Source organism: Nycticebus coucang, chromosome 14 (assembly GCF_027406575.1).
Source record: "Nycticebus coucang isolate mNycCou1 chromosome 14, mNycCou1.pri, whole genome shotgun sequence".
Taxonomy (NCBI): domain Eukaryota; kingdom Metazoa; phylum Chordata; class Mammalia; order Primates; family Lorisidae; genus Nycticebus; species Nycticebus coucang.
The window spans coordinates 3,388,814-3,408,493 of record NC_069793.1 but is presented as its reverse complement, the minus strand read 5'-3'; the positions used below and the strand labels follow the sequence as shown (position 1 = coordinate 3,408,493).

The following is a 19,680-nucleotide window of genomic DNA, read 5'->3' as shown; positions in this document are numbered from 1 at the left end:
AATTATTGAGGTTGCTGACTGCCTGAAATCATGAATTGGTTCTTCTCTCATGCTAACCAAAACTGACACTATTTACGAAAAGTGGGCCTTATAATAGGTTCGTTTTAGAGTTTCCTTTGTAAGTAGTGAACGCACAACACGGACCTGATAGCGAGGCGTGGATAGTACAGAAGCAGTGGAATAGTGAACGCCTCTTCGGGGTACCATCCGACAAGCTCCTAAAGAATGGACAAATGGGTGGCCGGAGAAGCGGGCTGCAAATTCATTAACCAATGTTTCACGGCCGAGAAATTTTCGAAACAGTGTAAAAGAAGTGCGGTTATCTCGGTGGAAATCTCCACGCTTACGGGTACCACCAAGTCGAATACAGGGCAGGGTGGAGTATAAAAGCAAGGTATTCTCAGGGGGAGGTGGTGGGGGAAGGGCTGCTTCAAGCTTACCGCACAACGCCGAGGACCTAAGTCGGCTCTCAGCGATGGATGTGCAGGCCGCAACCCCACTAGGACACCCCAAAGCCCAAGGAAATAAGATTCAAGATAACAAAAAAGAAGACAAGACGACAGAGAAAGGGCCCAGAGTCTCACCCGCACGGAAATCAGCAGGGCCTCCTCCTCGCGGCACAGACGCTCCCGACAAAACGCTAAAATGGCGGCGGCCGCAGCGGTGACTCTGGGTATAGGGGGGAGGTGGGTCTACCACCGATTGGCCGTTCAGTAACAGGGAAGACAGATAATCCCGTAGAGCCTCTTCCTGATTGGTTATCACGAACGCCAATTACCTGAGAGGCCAGGAAGAGGTGGAAACGTCAGTAACCACACAGCTTTTATGAGCAAGCCAATGGGTACCAACTTCGAGAAGCCAAGATCACTGATTGGGTAAGAGATCAGCGTGAGGGCGGAACTACCAACGTGGGTTTCGCCTGCGGCTGCGGCCCGCCATTAGGCGGAGCGAGCTACGGCCAGGTGTGGCAGTCTTTAGCTTCAGGGCGCCAACTTTGTTATGCTTCCACATTTCACCAATTCCACGTGCATGCCCTGACAGCATCCGCACTCTATTTTGCCTTCCACTCCAAATTTCTCCCTCTAAATTTCCAAACACCGGTCCCCTCGCAGCCAGGATGCTGTGGACAATAGCTTATGCCAACACAGATGTCAGGTGAGAAAAATAACGGAGCCCCCCTCAGAAAACCGACCTTCTCCTTTGACCTGTAGTCCACTCTGTAGCCTTTGAAGTCCCGGGGCTCCCCCCAAATTAAAACTACTTTCGTAGGTGGTGAAAGGAACACTTAAAAATCAACGGGCCCAGCTTCAGTTGGAGGCCTGCAAGAGGCTGTTGAGGATAGAAGGCGCTGAGGACAAATTTCCTCTAGGAACCAGGTTCCCAAGGTCCAAGAGGAAATTTTTCTTTGTGATCATGGAAACTGAAAACACCCCCATCCCGCCCTGAGAAAAAAACTGGAGCACCAAAGTTATGTTTGTTTTGTTTGTTTTATTGGGCGCCATCAGCCACAGCTGTAGGATTTAACCCCCCTCCAACCGGACCTTAGAAGAACCTAGTGACAATCAGCTGTAAACAGAATACAATTAAAATAACATCCTCGGGGGGATCTAGCTCCCACATCACATTTTCTTTCACATCCTTTGGCTGCTTCTCATCATCCCATATTCATAAAGCAAGCAACTTACGCCAAGAAAACTACGCAAAGCAGCTTTTGAAGAGGGAGTTAAAAGAAAGAGGAGTGGGTGCTGGATCGAAGAATTTAAAACACAAGCAGAACTAAGAGGAGTGAACTGTTTATGTGGAAAGGGATCATCAGGAGACAATAACACATGCAACATATTACCACCAAAGGCAGCACCCAAAAAGAGGTGAGAGGTGGTAAAGAAAAAGGTCAAGTAGGGTGGTGCCTGTGGCTCAAGGAGTGGGGCGCCAGCCCCATATACCAGAGGTGGTGGGTTCAAACCCAGCCCTGGCCCAAAAAAATGCAAAAAAATAAATAAGAAAAATGTGAAGTCAAGAGTTCTGGGAAGAGAGGGTTTTAAAACCCAACAGGATTCAAGAATCCAATAGTAGGAAACTGGTTGAGAACTTTCTCGGGGGTAGAAATACTTAAGAACCTAAAATGGCAAAATACAACACTTGCAGCCATGGTCACTAATCTAGGTTCTTTTCATTGTGGATGGTGATGCACCCCTGGGACTAAGTAAAGGACACAGGATCAGTGATGAAAACCAACTCCTGGCTCCATGCCTGTAGCTCAGTGACTGGGGCACCAGCCACATACACGGGGGCTGGTGGGTTTGAACCTGGCCCAGGCCTGCCAAACAATGACAACTACAACAAAAAAATAGCTGGGCATTGTGGTGGGCGCTTGTAGTCCCAGCTACTAGGGAGGCTAAGGCAAGAGAATCACTTAAGCCCAAGAGTTGGAGGTTGCTGTGAGCTGTGACACCACAGCACTCTACCCAAGGGCAACAAAAGTGAGACTGTCTCAAAAAAAAAAAAAAAAAAAAAAAAACAAACAAACAAAAAAATAAACTCCATGTCAGCTACATGTGCCATTTTGAGGGTCCAGCATTAGGAGGTAGTCACAACTCAATCTGTGCGAGGAGATATAAAGTAGAGAAATCCTCTCATCTCCCTTCAGTTTGATATTCCAAATTTTTTGTGTCCCAACAACCATAAGGATCAAATTTTCTACCAAAATACCTAGCATATGAGGTCAACTCATTCTATGAAACTAACCATCTCACTACATCTGAAGGAGACTGGGAATATAAATCTTCTGAATTCAACCCACGTGTACAGACATCAAGACTATAGACACCCCCCCAAACCTAACTACTTATTTGCCTTCTAAAAGCCAACTAGCTGCAGTCATCTCGCTTTACAAGCTCATCCAACTGAAGGAACCACATTAAATCATTTTCCTGCTTCTAAAACCCATGGCATTTGTAATATTAAGCAGCATGGATGGTAAGAAAAATATTTAAGGTTGTTTAAAAAGGAGGATGGATAGTGCAGCGCCCGTGGCTCAAAGGAGTAGGGTGTTGGCCCCATATGCCGGAGGTGGTGGGTTCAAACCCAGCCCCGGACAAAAACTTCAAAAAAAAAAAAAAAGGATAGCTAATAGCCAATAAAGCAATTCCTTTGTTTGTTTTTAAAATGGCAACTGAGGCTCAGTGCCTGTAGCTCAAGTAAGGGTGCCAACCCCATACACTGAGGCTGGAAATCGAACCCAGCCCAGGCCTTCTAAACAATGACAACTCCAACCAAAAAATAGCCAGGCATTATGGCAGGCACCTGTAGTCCCAGCTACTTGGAAGGCTGAGGCAAGAGAATTGCTAAAGCCTAAGAGTTTGAGGCTGCTTTGAGCTGTGACACCACCACTCTACCAAGGGCAACATATCCAAACTCCTTTCCCAGGACTGTAAGACCCTACCCAATATGGTTCTTGTGTTTGCAATTTCCCAATCTGTTTAATCACTTTCCCCCACCACCCCTAACTATGCTTCAGACACACCAGCCGCCTTATCTCAAGCTCAAACTAGAATATTCTTTCTTCAGGTTGTTCGGTGGCCATATCAACAAAAGAAATCCCCTGGTCCAACCCTCACCTTGGATTTCTATCCTGTGACTCCATGTTATTTTTCCAAATACAGTACTTACCATTGACTCGGACCCTATACTTCTTCTACAAGACCAGGGACCTTATTTCTACCATATTCCTATTGTTAGAAATGTTTTGTTGACTGAGTTAAATCAATGAATAAATATATGGGTTAACTTCTTCATAACTAAAAGGAGGTAAATGGGCTCAGCGCCTGTGGCTCAAGCAGCTAAGGCGCCAGCCACATATGCCTGAGCTGAGGATTCAAATCCAGCCCGGACCCACCAAACAACAATGACATCTGCAACCAAAAGATAGCCAGGTGTTGTGGCGGGCGCCTGTAGTCCCAGCTACTTGGGAGGCGGAGGCAGGAGACTTGCTTGAGCCCAGGAGTTGGAGGTTGCTGTGAGCTGTGATGCCACAGGACGCTACCCAGGGCAACAGCTTGAGGCTGTCTCAAAAATAAATAAATAAATAAATAAATAAATAAAAGGGAGGTAAATGACTGAATTTTTGTATCGGTTAAGAACCTGGACTCTTGACCGAGTGTGGTGACTCATGGTCAGGAGTGCGACCCCTTGGACCAGGGGATGTCTTTTGTTGATATGGCAGGAGTAGAGACCAGCCTGAGCAGGAGCAAGACTGTCTTTACTTAAAATAGAAAAACTAGCCAGACGTGGTGGTGAGCACCTATAGTATCAGTTACCGGAGGCTGAGGGTCAATCAAGTCCCAAGCCCAAGAGTTTGAGGTGGCTGTGACACTATGGCACTCTACTCAGGGTGACAGAGTGAGACTGTCTTAAAAAAAAAAAAGAAACTGGACACTTATCAGTACTGAGAGCATGCACCTATACTCACATTTCCTAGTACACTTTCCAGTCTCCCTCAACCAAAAAAAGCCAGTACCCAAACTCAGAGGTAATCTATACCAAGAGCTCTTAATCACTACTTTGAAAAATGTGGCAAAATAAAGCTATAGGCAGACAAGTTTGTAGTAGCTCAAGTGTTTTCATACTGACATTCATCTACCCAACTGTAATTTACCAAGTACACAAAGGAGTTTAATGTTTTCCCTCTTAAAACATTAAAGTAAAATTAAAGGCCAATTAAAAACATCTGATCCAAATCCTCTAGTTTATTACCTCAACTACACAGTAACATTGAATGGAATGTTTTAAAAGCACCTTGTCTGGAACACTGTAAATGCCATTTTGGTGATTCCTTCTTTGTTGACTAGGCTACCAAACTCAGAGTTGTAAAGTTGTCCAAAGTCATCTAGAAAGTTAACATTCTGTAAGAGCCAAGAATATGTATTCTGGCTACAGATTTTCAACAAAACAAGCAGTATATGACATATAATTGAGATGAGACATGAGTTACAGCTCAAATTAAAAGCCAGCATTCTCCAGGGATGCTTACAGGAGAGAGCCAGCAAGCCGGCCCAGCAGAAGGCTTCCTAGGGCTCCAATACTACTGCCAGCTTTACCAGCAGTTCTCAACCTGTGGGTCGCAACCCACAGGAACTGTATTTAAAGAGCCACGGCATTAGAAAAGTTGAGAACCACTGAGCTATACTCATTCAGCCTTCCTTAATGTCTTTGTAGGTCTCCAGTTAACTTTTTTTTTTTTTTGAGAGTGTATGCTCACTGTCACCCCAGTTAGAGTGAAGTCATGTCAGCCTTGCTCACTGCAACCTCAAACTCCTGGGCTCAAGCAATCTGCCTGCCTCAGCCTCCTGAGTAGCTGGGACTACAGGCCCCCACCACAACACCTGGCTACTTTTTCTATATTCAGTAAAGACAGGGTCTCCCTCTCACTCTTGCTCAGGCTGATCTTGAACTTCTGAACTCAAGCTAGCCACCACGTACAGCCTACAGCCTCCAAGTGCTAGGATCTTAGGCATGAGCCACCATGTGCAGCCTACAATAAATTTTTCTTCTCCATACCCACAAGAATCTGACCCCAGGACACAAAATAGTGTTGTCAGAGACAGGAGGTGGCCAAAACTGATGTGGTCGAGTAGCCTAAGTCTCCTAGGTACCCTTCACTACAAAAATTCACTGCCTTCACTCTTACTAATATGTGCTGCACTCACCCTACATCCAAAGTCCTTTGTTCAGCTGTGTGCTCCACTAGGCCATCCCAATCTCCCCAGAATGTTCTAAGTACTCATCTCTATGGGATGGCCAGCAGTACTACATAAACACTTGTCATTTGATTCACTTAGCTGTTTCAGTTCCTTTATTCACTTTTGATTCCTTGATTCAACTTTATAGCCATGTGACCTTAAGAAAAGTCACTAACTTGGGTGGCGCCTGTGGCTCAAGGAGTAGGGCGCCGGCCCCATATACCAGAGGTGGCGGGTTCAAACCCGGCCCCAGTCAAAAACTGCAAAAAAAAAAAGAAAAGTCACTAACTTAGTCTCAATTTCCCCATTTGTAAAAACAGGTTTAGAAATAGCTAATTTATAATTTATTGTTTTTAATATAAACTTAATTATATTAATATATTTTATTAGGATTACAGTAAATGTTAGCTATTAGCCTCATTTGCAGATGACAAAACTGAGACAAAGTTCCTAGTATGTTCAAGATCACAAAGCCACGAAGAGGCAAAGCCAGAATTAAAACTTAGGAAACCTGTAGACCCAGCCATGCAGGAAGCTGAGGCAGGAGGAGACCCTGAGGTACAAGGGTACAAGTTCAGCCTGGGCAATATAGACCCTGTCTCTTTTAAAAAGAAAAAAGGGGGGACAGGACACAGTGGTTCATGCCTATAATGGTAGCACTCTGGGAGGTCAAGGCAGGAGGATCACTTGAAGTCAGGAGTTCAAGACCACCCTGGGCTGGCTGGCTACAGTGGCTCACACCTATAATCCTAGCACTCTGGGAGGATGAGGTGGGTGGATTGCCTGAGCTCAAGAGTTCAAGACCAGCCTAAGACCCCATGTCTAAAAAATAGCCAGGTGTTGTGATGGATGCCTATAATACCAGCCTTGGGAGGTGAGGCAAGAGAATCATTTGAGCCCAAGAGTTTGAGGTTGCTGTGAGCTATGATGCCCCAGCACTCTCCTGAGGAAAGAAAAAAGAAAACCATCCTGGGAAACAGAACAAGACCCTGTCGCTATAAAAAATACAAAAATCAGCCGATGTAGTGCCTACAGTCCCAGTTACTTGGATGGCTGAGGCTTACTTGAGCCAAGGAATTTGAGGTTGTAGTGAGCTATGACATGCCACTTTAGCATGGGCAACAGACCAAAATCCTATCTCAAAGAAAAAAATAAAAACAAACAGATCAGGAAGTCTGACTTCAGAGGCAATAGTCACAATATCTGTGCCAAGTCAGATTTCAAATCAAATCCCATCTCCAGAAGTTTCTTAATTACTGAGACTGCCACATCTCCTTCCTAACCTAACACTTGCCTACCAATGCTTAACTAGTTCACTGAGATAGGGTGCTACCCCCCAGACAATAAATTTCTCAAGGCCCAAGACCTCAGCTATCTGGGCACTGCACTTCAAGCACTATAGACACACATTACAAATGATCTATGGTTAGATATGAAACACTGTTAAAAATTTCTTTTTCTGGGAAATTCTAGAGTCAGGAGTGTCCAAGCTGTGGCCTATGGGCCACATGCTAGTTATTCGAGGACTGTTTTGCTTGTCTATTGTGTTGTATATTGTGCAAAGTATGCCCGGACCTTTTTTCTTTGCTCATCAGCTTTTGTTAGTATTTGTGTGTTTAATGTGTGGCCCAAGACACCTTTACACTTCCAATTTACAGGGAAGAAAAAAGGTTGGCATTCTTGCTAGACTGTTACCCTTTATGACTTTTAAAAGTACCTACAGAATTTAGGCAACTTTGAATTTCCCATGTTACATAGCATTCCAGGTCCATAAATCTAGTAAACCTATTACCATGAAGACCTCATTCATCCTTCTAGTCCACTTACTTGGCTTGATAGGACAACGTATCTGGAGGACCAATAGTCTGTACACTCACTTTGGCAGAGCTTAAGTGATGAGTATGACCAGCCTACCTGTAGAGGCTGATCCCTTGATAGTCTCATTAACTCCATCATAAGAGACAGAGCCCCAAGTCTACCCTAGACAGAATTTAAAACAAGGTCCAAACCTCTGGAGAACAGGCTGGGGAGGCTAGAAGCTTCTAGTTGGTCTTGTTCCAGGAATAAGCCAACTACAACTTCTTGAACGAAAACCAAGTTGTAGAGGTGGTTAAGTAAAGCTCAATGACCTGAAGTTACAGAGAGCCCATTTTTCTCAAAACACACATTTAAGGTCTGTCCTCCCATTCATTCAACCCACCCAAGTTATAGGACTCTGGAAATCAGAAATCCACAAAAAGCAAAGTATGAAAAGTAGGATACAGTATTACCACATGATTAAAATAAACAGGGTAAGGATATTTTAAAACAATCTGCAAGAGAGAGGAAAATTAAAAATGATTTGGTTTTAGCTCCTGGCTTGAACAATGAGGAGCATAAGGGCTGAGGCAGCAAGGGCATCAGGACCTAAAGGTGACAGGAGTTAGAGTGATCATCCAGGGTAGGACACCCTAGGAAGCCAGGAGCCAGGGCTATGACAGAGAACATTACCACTGGCCCATCAAGCTGTTTTTTGCAGGAACCAGAGAATTGGGCCAGTGGCAGAACCCTCTTTGGAGAGAAAGAAAAATGACAGAAAGCCACAATGACAAAGAAAAAATATTGCAAATGCATAGGGCACAATCATAGCTCTACAATCAACCCTCCATCTTCCAGGGATTAACCAAGGGTAGGTTTTTATTAGCTTGGCCCTTGTCACCCTACCATCACACAGAAAAGTGCAAAGAAACCTATCGAACTCCTCCACCCATCCTTTCCCAATCCTGCAGAATGAAAAGGAGCAGCAAAGCACCTGAAAGCAAAGCAGTGAGCAAGAAGAGAAGCAGGGAGAATAGCCACGGTGTCAGTATCCCTGAAATTACCCCAGTTAGCACTCACAAATAAGAGCTCATGGTCGCCAAGACCAAATGCTTTTGCATACTGGGCAGAGGGAACAGATCTGGAGCAAACTACTGTCATGGGCAGGTTCACATGAAGTCAGCGAAGGAGGCAAGACAACCCAATTGAACTGCACTTGTTTGCCTCACATGCCTCCCCAAAGTCACTGTGCCCTAGCAGGCTCCCAGAGTCTCTAAAGCCCCCAAAGGTTCTCCTGTTTTCACCCCATTCAACCAGTCTCCTTCCATTCACCCATCACTAAGCCCAAGTGTCCATTTTGTTGTAGTTTGGAACTGTTGTATTTTTTTACCCAGGACCTCAATACCCAACCCTAAAATAAAAACATAAAAAGAATCCTCTATTCCTCATCCAGACCAAGCATCTCTTGATTGTGCTTGTACCCCACCCCTTTCCCAGAATCTATCATGGTACCTTCTCAAATATAAGCCCAGCAAAACGACATTTGAAAACTCCAACAGTTGGGAATACAGAAAGGAGTCCCAGGTGACTATAATGGCAGAGGTTGACAGGACATAGGAAGGACGCTCCATGGTGAAGTTTGACAGGAGAATACCAGGTCTACAGCCAGCATGCCCCAGGCCTGCCTCAAATTTCCTCCACCCCTCCTTTTTCCAACCACGGGGCAGTAGACACTGACATCACACCCACCCCTACTGTCTTCTTTCTGGATCCCAGCCCCAGCACTCACTCCACCCAACTGCCTGAAGGATCCACTAGACTTGCAAATACCATAGCAGTCCATTCTGCACTTTCTGAGAAGCCAAACCCAAGAACCACCCACTGGAGCAGAAGTTGTTTCTGAACCGGGGAAAAATCAGGGAAAATGGTCAAGAACAAGCAGAGGAAAATGGGCATTATGGCATTTTGGTGTGATTAAATTGAGGGCTAAGGAAGTTCAAGCTGCTTGGGCTGGATTTCCCAGTCCTAAAGACTGCAATGAGCTAGATCCCTCTGGGTCGCAGAGAAATCCTTCTGATTCCCACATTCAAGCCCCTTTCCTCAGCTGACCTGGGCTCTCTGGCTGCCATCTCTTTAGCTGTCATGTCTTCCTGGATGTCAAACTGGCTCCTCTGACACTGAGTGCAATCAAGACAATGACAACCAGGTTTCCAAACTGCAAATTGCCCCAAGTTTTATTTGTAGTCCATACAAAAGAGAAAAAGAATTAAGGTTTTCTAACCACCTACTTGGGGAGATGGGGAAGTGGGACTGTGCCGCTCACCATCAGCTAGAACATCAATGGTCAGTAGGGATTTGGACACATACCAACTGACTGTCCCAACAGGAACTCAGTCTCAACAGTCTACAGAGAGACATTCAGGGCCCCCTGGACTGCTGGCACAGCTTGGTGCATAGGAAATGGTTAAGGTAACCTTTTCCTGGCCTCCCTCACAACTAAAAAGAAAAAGGCGCCGCCGACCTCAGCTGCAGGTTGTTTCCCCATTCAGACGACCTTAAATATCGCGCACAAAAATAAAAGGGAGCCAGGAAAAAATAAAAACATAAAAGAAATTCCCATCCTGGGGGAGATGGGAGGCAGGGTAGAGGGGAAACCGCAGATCTAGAGCCAGTAGAGCAAGATTTGCTGCTGAGGCGAAGGAACAAAGTAAGTTACTGCCAAACACTCAAATGAATCATCTCCTAGAGAAGGCCCACATGGGAGAGGGAATGAAAAACCGCAACAGGGAGAGGTATGGGCCGGAGTAGTTACAACCTGGGTCTGTATCCTACCCACCTCTCCTCTCCCGCCCTCCCTGTGGTGCTCCATCCCCAGGATGGCCCTACATGCGGCGCTGGTAGCCAGAGTGCATCTGAGCTGCCCGCAGGTAATCATTATAGGAGCCCGAATAGCGTGCGTAATCAGAATGGGCATCGGGCAGGCGACGGTAATCCAGCGAGGACTTTGTCGGCGAGCGGCGGAACGAAAGCTGCGACTCTGATAAACGGCGGTAATCAGAGAGCTCGGCTAAACGCCGGTCGGAACCATACCTAGTCGAGAGAAGAAGACAGTTGGTGAATGAGACAATTGAGGGGAGGGCTCCAAGTGGGCATGGGGGAGATGCCAATGGGGATAGGGAGGGTGTGATCAGATTGGTCTCCAACAGATTGGTCTCCTTTTGTCAAGAAGGCTCATCACCCTGTCCAGGCCAAGAAATCAAGCCTGGATTCAAATGAATGGGAAATCAAACCCTTGACTGAAGCTCTCCCCTCCAAACCAGCCAAGGTGGATTTTGGCCTACACTCCCAAACCACAAACAATCCCCACCCCTGGGCCCTGCACAAAAAGACCTTGGTTGTTTACCAACAGAACGGCGGATGAAAGCAAGGTCCCCAACTCCCCAGAGTGGACGCACCTCATAAATTTGCCTTCAGCCAGATGAGTGCCAAAGGGACTAGTCTTTCACACCCACCCCCACCAAAGTCAGGACAACCACTTAACAGGCATCCTTGAGACAGTAGGAAAGGCTATGGGCCACAATCCTGCAGGCAGTAGCTCCAATGGCAATTGGGCTAGCCTAGACAGGGGATACTTTTCCCAGCCTGACTAGCTGGTACCACCCCAGGCTGAGCCCTATGCTCCACCTGACCATGGTGACCAGAAAAGTTCACAGATAGCACTCCCCTCAGCCTCTGGACATCCCACAGGAATAAAGGAGAGAAGACCGAGGGAGGGGTCGATGGCTCCAGTTTCCCTCCCATGCCAACCTCAGCCCCTTGCCCTAAGCCCCAGCTGGGGGCAGAGGCGAGGGGGCATACAGTACCTTTTCGACATGGCGACAGCCTTTTTGTAGGGATCGTCGTAGCTGGCCCGGGGTGGGGAGAGACGGGTACGCTCATAGGGCGGCGGGGTGCTGTTGGCGTTGGCAACGGCCCCCTGGGACATGGACAGGTAGGCTGCAGACGGCTGACCTGCCCCATCGTAGGCATTGCCTGGCTGGCCACGATAGGAGGCAGCAGCCTGATGCTGCTGGGCAGCATAGGAAGCAGCCAGTGAGGCTGACGACTGAGTGCGGTAAGGAGCTGCCAGGGTGGCAGAAGGCTGGGCCCCATAGGCAGCTGCAGCACCATAGGAACCAGTGGCAGCGGCAGCTGGCTGAGCCCCATAGGAGCCTGAAAGGCCCATCGATGCTTGAGCCCCGTAACTATTCAGCTGGGTCTGGACAACCGGCTGGGCCCCATAGGAGCCAGCCATTGGGGTAGTGGCTTGTGCAGCATAGGCGGCTGGCTGGCTGGCATAAGCAGCAGCTGTGGCTGGCTGTGCCACATAGGCAGCAGGCTGGGAAGAGTAGGAAGCAGACTGCTGTGCAGCGTATGGGGCAGACTGGGCATTGTAGGAGGCCGAGGGCTGGGCATTGTAAGAAGCTGCCTGAGCTCCATAAGCTAGTGAAGAAGCTGCAGACTGGGCCCCATAGGAGGCTGCCTGAGCCCCATAGGAGCCGAGGGAGGAAGCTGCTCCCTGGGAGTTGTAGGAGGAAGCAGCCGCACGAACCCCATAGGAAGAGGCAGCCTGGGCACCATAAGAGGATGGCTGGTTACCATAGGAGGCAAGGGAGGAGCCCTGAGCCCCATAGGAGTTGAGTGAAGAGGCCGCAGCTGCCTGACCCCCATAGGAGGAGAGGGCCGAGGCTGAGGGCTGGGCTCCACCATATGGGCCGAGCGAGGAAGCTGCGGCAGACTGGGAACTAGGGCTAGCCAGCTGGCCCCTGTATGGAGCCCCCAGGGAGACAGAGGGCTGAGCGCGGTAAGAAGCTGCCTGGGCTGTCATGGGCTGAGTCCGATAGCCAACACCCAAAGAGGCGGAAGGCTGGGCCCTGTAGGCAGCTCCCAGAGACACTGAGGGCTGGGCCCGGTAGGTGGCTGGCTGGGCCGTCAGAGGAGCCACATAAGAGGCCCGGGGTGGTGAACGGCGCAGGGGGCTGCGGTCGCGACCAAAGAAGGGTGGTGTGGGCTGACGGGCTTGCCCATCAAAGCCACCAGTGCTGTTGCCAAAAGCCTGCTGGTAGTCGAAGGTGGCAGAGAAGCCACCAGTTCCAGGGAATGCCGTATCCCCAGCCCCTGGTTTCTTGGTCTTGTCCCCAGATTGGATAGCCAGGCCAGGCCCCTTCTTCTGACCCTTGGTGGAGAGTTCCACGTTGATGCGCTTGCCCTTCACTTCTTTGCCGTTGAGCTGCGCGATGGCGGCTTTGGCATCAGCTTCCTTCTCCATGTGAACAAACGCGTAGTCTGATAAAGCAGCAGACAGAGGGTTAGCAATTAGGGGGGGAGGACATGCTACCTGAGATGGGTCCCAAATTGGACACACAACAGCACCCAGCTGTTGCCAGTTACCTCCAGGCTTCTAAACCCTCCTCTCCAGGAGTATGGCATAAAATATGGCTCCCACATAACGAAGTTTCTGACTACCCCAAGCAATCATCTTTGCCTACAGTCTTCTCCCCATTTTCCCCTTTCCCCCTGCCACTTCACCCAACTTCCTGGTGAAAGAAGAAAGAGCAAGGATGAACTGCAACACAGTATAAAAATCTTCACAGCTGCTGTAAGTACAAACCAGCACAACGCAGAAAGGGTTTCTGGATCACTCAATTGTTCAGTATTCTCAATCCAAGCTCACCAAACACTAATGCTCACCTTGAGAATTAGCTCTAAAACACTGGAAAAGACCACTCACATTTTAGCACGACCCATGTCTTAGCCCAGGTCAAATCAGGCAAAAAGAGTTCGACTACAATAAGCAAGCGATTCACAAAACTCCTCCAATATAATCTGCCCCTTTTTCACAGTATTCCCCAAGTTTTCAGGGCACTTCCAGACAGAAGACCTCATTTGAGCCTCACAACAATCCTGTCAAGTAGGCAGCTGTGAAAAAGACAGGACAAAGGGTCATTATCACCATTTTACAAGTGGGCAAATATGCTCAGAGTATTTAATTTACATGGCTTCCCCCAAATCAAAGTGTTACAGTCAAGTCCAGAATCTCAGCTCTTCCATTTGGACACTCGTCTATTCCTGAGAAGTCAACATATAAGGCAAGACTATAAAATGACTAAAAATTTAGGCTCAGAAGGGGAGAAGGTGGACCCATGTAAGCCAATGAATTATGGGAATGGAAATGAAGTCTTCTGGCTGAGATCAAGCCCAAGCCCCCTATTATCCCATGCCACTTTACATCCTCCACTGTTTCCTCTTTACAGGACAGAGGTACACCTTATTCCTCAGGCTTCTGTTTAGAGAACAGATTGTTTACAGGAAAACCTGCTTTATCAGCTGTAAGGCAAGAAGCTGCAATTCCTGCAGGTAGCAGGTTCTGCTAAGCAGGCTGTTCCTAAGGCTCTTAAGATCTGACTGAGCTGAGATGGGAGAGGAGCTAGGACAAGATATTGATCTGGAAGTTCTGCTCATCTACCACACAGAAGGGGAAAACTTTAGGTAGAGGAGGAGTGGGAAGAAATTCTCATTCAAGTCCACAACACCATTCACAAACCACAATAGTGTAAGCAGTATCTGAAAAACAATGATAGGATTCTACCTAGTAAATAAGGCCCGGCACTCACCCCCATTCTCCATCTATGGCTACTTAAAGACAGAATCCAAGTGCAAGGATCACTAAGCTCTGTCCCATCAATTTAAGAAGCAAAGAGCTACCCAGATGAAACTACTAAAGGTACAGTCTCCAAAATAACAAATTCTTTTACTAGCTTCCAAACAAGTGTCCCATTTTGGGGGGAAACTTTCATACTCGGATGCCCTCTCTAGCTGCTCCTCTAGAACAACTCCATTTCACTGCATTTGAAGACCAGCTTCATCACAATGAGAATAAAAATACATTTAAAAAGAATTCAGAAGTGTGTTATAACACAAAAGGGATACTAGGCTAAGAAATAAAAGGCTTCACTTCTAGATTCAGCTACCACTGACTTGTTAAAATCTTAAGGAACTTACCGTGTGTTTCCTCACCTGACAAATCCTACCTACCTACCTCAAAATTAGGATGTTCAAACAAGAAAGACAAAAGTGTCTTGTATAACTAGCTACTATAGAATGTTAAGGAGTTATGATTATTCAAACCCAGGAATAAGCAGGGGCTTATTTCCCTACAGAATATTATCTTTCATCTCTGATGAAACACAATGCCTTCCAACCATGAAAACTTTGAATATGTCAGAGACGATAAAAAACAAAATGAACTACCAAAATTCTCAGTCCTCAAACCCCCATGGCTAGAGCCTTGTCTAATGACTGCAAAAAGCCGCTTGTTCCTTTCTGCCTAGCCACAGTGCACTAGAATTGTCCTCCAATTTCTCATCTCCACTCTGGGTAGAGTGAGATAAAAATAGCAGCAAGTGGACTAAGTAAGATCTCTAAAAACCCAGAGGCTGAGTTGACCCTTAGGAATGGCAAAACCACCTGGAGAATGCAGCGACAAGCAAAAAGGATGATTCAAAGAGAAAAGGAAGCAGAAAGAGTTGCTGGAGCTTAGGGAAGGAGGACATTCTTCAGGTACCAGCAAGGGAATATTAAGGAACCACACTAATACTCTTGATTATTCTATCCATAAATTCCTGAGACGAGAAATAGCTAAGAAAAACACTCAACAAAAACTTCCATCAGTTTACAAGAGCATTTGGATATCCAACTGTCTACTCCCTACTTAGCTGGATTTTATTAAGAGACCAAGTGGTAAAATTTGAAAATTGATTTCGCATGTACAATTCATTTGAATGCCCAGATCAAATAACCCCCATGCACACACAAAAAGCCATGTGATACAATTAAAACCAAATTTTATCAGGAACTTTCTAAGCCTGATATGGAGTGTGAATAGGTTGCTCCGGTGACTCAACTACATCAGGACTAAGTAAGCCCCACCACAGTGAGAAGCCAAACTCAGACCTAGTCCTATCAGAGACACCCAGAAACCCAACTACTCCTACGACAATTAAGAAAAACCACAGATCTGAAAAACTCTAGGGACCTACCTGCCTGGAGAGCTAGTTCAAGGAAACCTCTGAAGAAAATCACTGCATTGGGACGAACAAGGAATGTTTTGCTGAGATCTCCTAATGGTCTGCTGGCATCACAATTCCTCCAGTACAAAAGTTAAGAGAACCCAGGAAAATGTGTTTTCCTATCCCGAGAAGACTGAAAATCTTTAACTTGAAACTACAGAGCTCAATATCAGAAGAATGCTCACCCACAAAAAAAGGAAAAGAGTTATTTTCCTCTTTTTCAGTCCTCCCTAAGGTCTGTGTTGGTTCCTGAAGTTGTTCATCTTTGAACACCCAATAGGATGCAATTGTAAAGAATGGCTGCAATTCACTGTTGTTATTGTGATTTCTACTCTACAAATCATATATAAGCTCCTGGAGTAACCAAACAACTATGTTTTTTTTTCCTATGAAATAAAACAGACCTGGTTGTTCTGTGCAATGCCAAGCTACCATGCTTTTCAAAGACCTGACAGTCAACATGGGGAGACTCCATCAAATGACCACTCCAAGCCCAAGAAATGAGTAAGCTAGTTACAGAGCCAGTCTGTTCTCCTACATTCTCAACTTTAAAACCTCACTTTCCTTCCTCCCAAAGAGATAAAAAGGCATCAGTGGAGGATATGATGCTCAAATCTTTCCCACAGTGTCTTACATCAAAGTGTATCAGGAGCTGTGTCACATATAAGAATAACTACCAGTAACAGCGGAACACTGCCAGAGAAAACCAATGCGTTTCTTTTAAGCAAATGTTTACAAAGGGACAATGCACAAACATTCCCTCTGTCACAGGGAGTCAGTGAGGAGTTCTAAAATCTATGTGCAGTCATTATGCACTTCACCCCCACTATCACTTGGACTTGTCCTGAGTAAATTCAGGCAATTTTTTGGCTTTCTCTACCACCAGAAAGCAAGCTTCTTGACTATATGAGCTGGCTTCTAGACTCCCAATCTAGTAGCCACCGGACAATCACAAAAGAAACTTTGTAGGTCAATTAAACACAAAGTTCTCAAAGATTCAAAGACTCTCTCCATTTGCTGGCCAAGAACCCTATCTGAGACCCTCCCCACTTTTACTCTAAGCAAAAGCAAAAATCCATGCACCATACAGCCCAACTCAGAGCACCCAGCAGGAAAGCCCGATTCCGGATAGTCGTGGACGTGCATAACCTAAGTTGAGGAAAATAGAATGCAGTATTAATGCAGAACAAGGAATTGTTCCTAGAAGTGGAGACTATGATCCTTTATACTTCCCCCACTTAAAGTAAGGACATGGAATGACCTAAAAGATGTGCCATTCTCAGACAGCAAATGAAATATCCTGGTGAGAATGAATAAGTATCTGTATCCCACATATATTTCCTATCTTAAAACTGCTCACACAGGGTCTGAGTATATCTGGCAGTAAGAATCCAACACCAGCAGCAGGGCATCAGATACTCCCAGGTTGCTTCCTCGAAGATGACAAGGTAAAATTAACTTTGATCTGTACCCAAGTGGAACAGAGACTGGCCACACACCCACCAAATCCTGCCAACATAAAAGAAAAAGACCTTGGGAACAAAAACCCAGACTATGAAAAAAGTCAACTCAGTACTCAAGCCTACATTAATGGTGACACGTTTTCTTCGAAGAAAAGGCAAACTAGGATCTGCCCTGGGGATTAGACTACCCAAGCAATGACAACTACTGATTCAGTAAACGTTTAAGTTTCCACAATGTTTAACGAAGAAGACCTCTTACTTACCCCTCCCGGGAACCCCTAAGCCAGAGTATGCCCCCTTGCAAAGTCACCCTTCCTTGGGGCGTTTGACAAGACTATGAGAAGGGGTCTTCATAAAACAAGCTTCTTTCTACATGCAAGAGGACGGGGCTTTTAGTTGACAGATACGAAATGGACCCCAGAGGAAAATAAAATCAAGTTTGAGGGACTTGAAAAGTACAGAGCTGCCACACCTAACCTACCTAATACTGAAAGGCCAAAGTGGTTCGAAAGGGGCCCCTCCTGTACCCACGAGTTAACTGTCCATGAGCAAACCCCATGCCAGACAATACTAAAAGATCCCAGCCCGAGAAACGTCTAAGGGCCCCGTTACCTTACGCTTGAGAGCATTCACCAGGAGGGAACACGAGGGCGGCCTTGGGGCGCCAGCCCCCACCTTTTCCCTCTTCCCTTGATCTGACCGACGTCTGGAGAGGAAGTGGGGAAGTGGCGAAATCTTCCCCGCTCCATGATCCGGCTTGTGCCCGTCACTTCCCAATTTCCGCTCTGTTGCCAGGCCCAGGAGACCAGGAGAAAGCGCGCCCCCGGAACACACTCAAGTCCCTCAGGCGCGTCCCCGGCCCCGTAGCATGGCTCCCAGTGGCCGCCGCACCCACCCAGAGCCGCTTCCTCCCACCTGGTAAATGGAGGAGGGTAGCCCCCAACACCTCTGGCCTGCTCCCGCGCACTTCCCCACCCCGCCCGCCTCGCAGTGACCGACCCCCGGGTAAGGGGCGTGGCTAACAGGCAAAGTGCCCCGAACGCGCCCCCGCCCCGAACGCGCCTCCCGCGTTACCTTTCACCACGTCACACTCGATGACGCGTCCGCGGCGCTCGAAGAGGCTGCGCAATTCCTGGCTCGTGCAGGCAGCCGACACATTGCCCACGAAAATCTTCCAAGTATTAAGAGGCCTTGGGCGCGACATCTCCACCACGAGCGCGCGCCCTGGCCGCAGCTCGTGGCCGTGCAAGGCCTCGATGGCGCGCAGCGCGCCCGCGTTCTCGCGCATGTGCACGAAGGCGAACTGTTTCATGACGGCGCAGCTCATGACCGTGCCATAGGGCGCAAAGAGAGCTGCCAGCTCCTCCGGAGTCGTATCCGCCCCGTCGACATTGCCCACGAATATCTTCATTTTGCCGCGGCAGCCGCCTTCCTGGAGAGCCGGGACCTCTCCTCAAGCGACCAGCGAGACGTCTGACCCACCGGTAGTCCTCCCCAGGAATGGCTGGCGACCGAGAGCCTTTCCGCGCAGGCGCCCTGGTCTAGCCAATCGGGACCCGCATCCCGGGAGTCCGGAAGCCAATCAGAGAGTCTGAGAGAAGATACGCTCAGACGCAGCCAATCCCAGAGGGCCTGGAGCCCGCTCGGTAGCGGAGGAGGTGGGTGAGGGACGAAGGCGCGCGACCAACCGCCACAGCCGGGGGGAGGGGAAAGGAGAGTTGGAGAGGAGGGAGCGCGCGCGCGAGCTGCGCGGGTGGCGGAGAGGCCTAGTCCGAGAGGCAACCTTTGGCTCTGCTGGGGTCGGAACCTGCAGGCCCCGAGGAAAAACTTTGTTTAGTCAGAAGTCAGGGCTCCTCTCATTCTGTCATCCTTGGCTAAACCTGCGCCTGGATGTGGCCGCACGAGTGACCCCGGGAAGGCCTGGCCGGGTGAGAGAATCCAGGACTAACGCCTTCAGTCGGCAAACGGCTCCGGAGCCCGGGCCGGCCGGGCGCCCCGAGGGGCCCGCAGTGCCGTCCCTCTGGAAACACGCTCCCGGGGGTCGCTGCCTCCCTGGCCGACAGTGGAAAATCAAGGGTCGAAATTTCCAGTGGAGAAATAGCGTTAGGACTCTATAGTGTCTGTTCGGAGTTCTCCACAGGAAAAAGTTTAATAAAATAGAAAATTAAAATAATCCTTGAAGAGGCAAAAGTTGAGCCTTAAGAAAGAAAAGGAAAAAGGCCAACAGATTAGCGCGTGTACATAACACGATTTTGGCATGTCAGATGTCAGGAAATATTTGCCCACGTGTAATTCAACAAACTAAAGGGTTTTCTTTATCTTTTTACTTTTTTTGAGACCACGTCTCGTTCGTTGCCCAGGCTCCGGTGCTGCGCCGTCACAGCTCACGGCAGCCTCCAACTCCTGGGCTCAAGCCGTCCTCTTGCCTCAGCCTCCCAAGTAGTTGGGACCACAGGCCCCACCACAACGCCCGGCTAGTTTTTCCTTTTTTCTTTTTCTTGTTTGAGACAGAGTCTCACTTTGTCGCCCCTGGCTCAGTGCTGTGGCGTCACAGCTCACAGCAACCTCAAACTC

General features: G+C 47.8%; 2 protein-coding genes across 7 annotated transcripts in view; both read right to left on the bottom strand.

Moving 5' to 3' along the window:
- Nucleotides 1-722, bottom strand: part of RBM4 (RNA binding motif protein 4) — a 30,654-nt gene extending 29,932 nt beyond the window's left edge. For all 3 annotated transcript variants that reach the window (XR_008374238.1, XM_053561677.1, XM_053561675.1), the window contains exon 1: nucleotides 585-722. The gene's annotated coding sequence lies outside the window, so the exon portion shown is untranslated. The remainder of the gene's footprint in view (nucleotides 1-584) is intronic.
- On the bottom strand, nucleotides 645-18,758 carry RBM14 (RNA binding motif protein 14). Of its 4 annotated transcripts, none has more exons than XM_053561673.1 (3): nucleotides 18,181-18,758; nucleotides 12,750-12,860; nucleotides 645-778 (listed from the first exon to the last, which is right to left on the bottom strand). In XM_053561673.1, exons 1-3 carry the CDS (start codon nucleotides 18,515-18,517, stop codon nucleotides 762-764), a joined length of 465 nt encoding a protein of 154 aa, XP_053417648.1. In that variant the 5' UTR covers nucleotides 18,518-18,758; the 3' UTR covers nucleotides 645-761. The 4 variants fall into 4 exon arrangements, with proteins under 4 accessions (XP_053417648.1, XP_053417649.1, XP_053417646.1 ...); XM_053561671.1 differs by lacking the exon at nucleotides 645-778 and adding an exon at nucleotides 9,743-10,625 and having other exon boundaries at nucleotides 11,399-12,860; XM_053561672.1 differs by lacking the exon at nucleotides 645-778 and adding an exon at nucleotides 9,743-10,625.
- Between the last annotated feature and the right edge of the window lie 922 nt (nucleotides 18,759-19,680).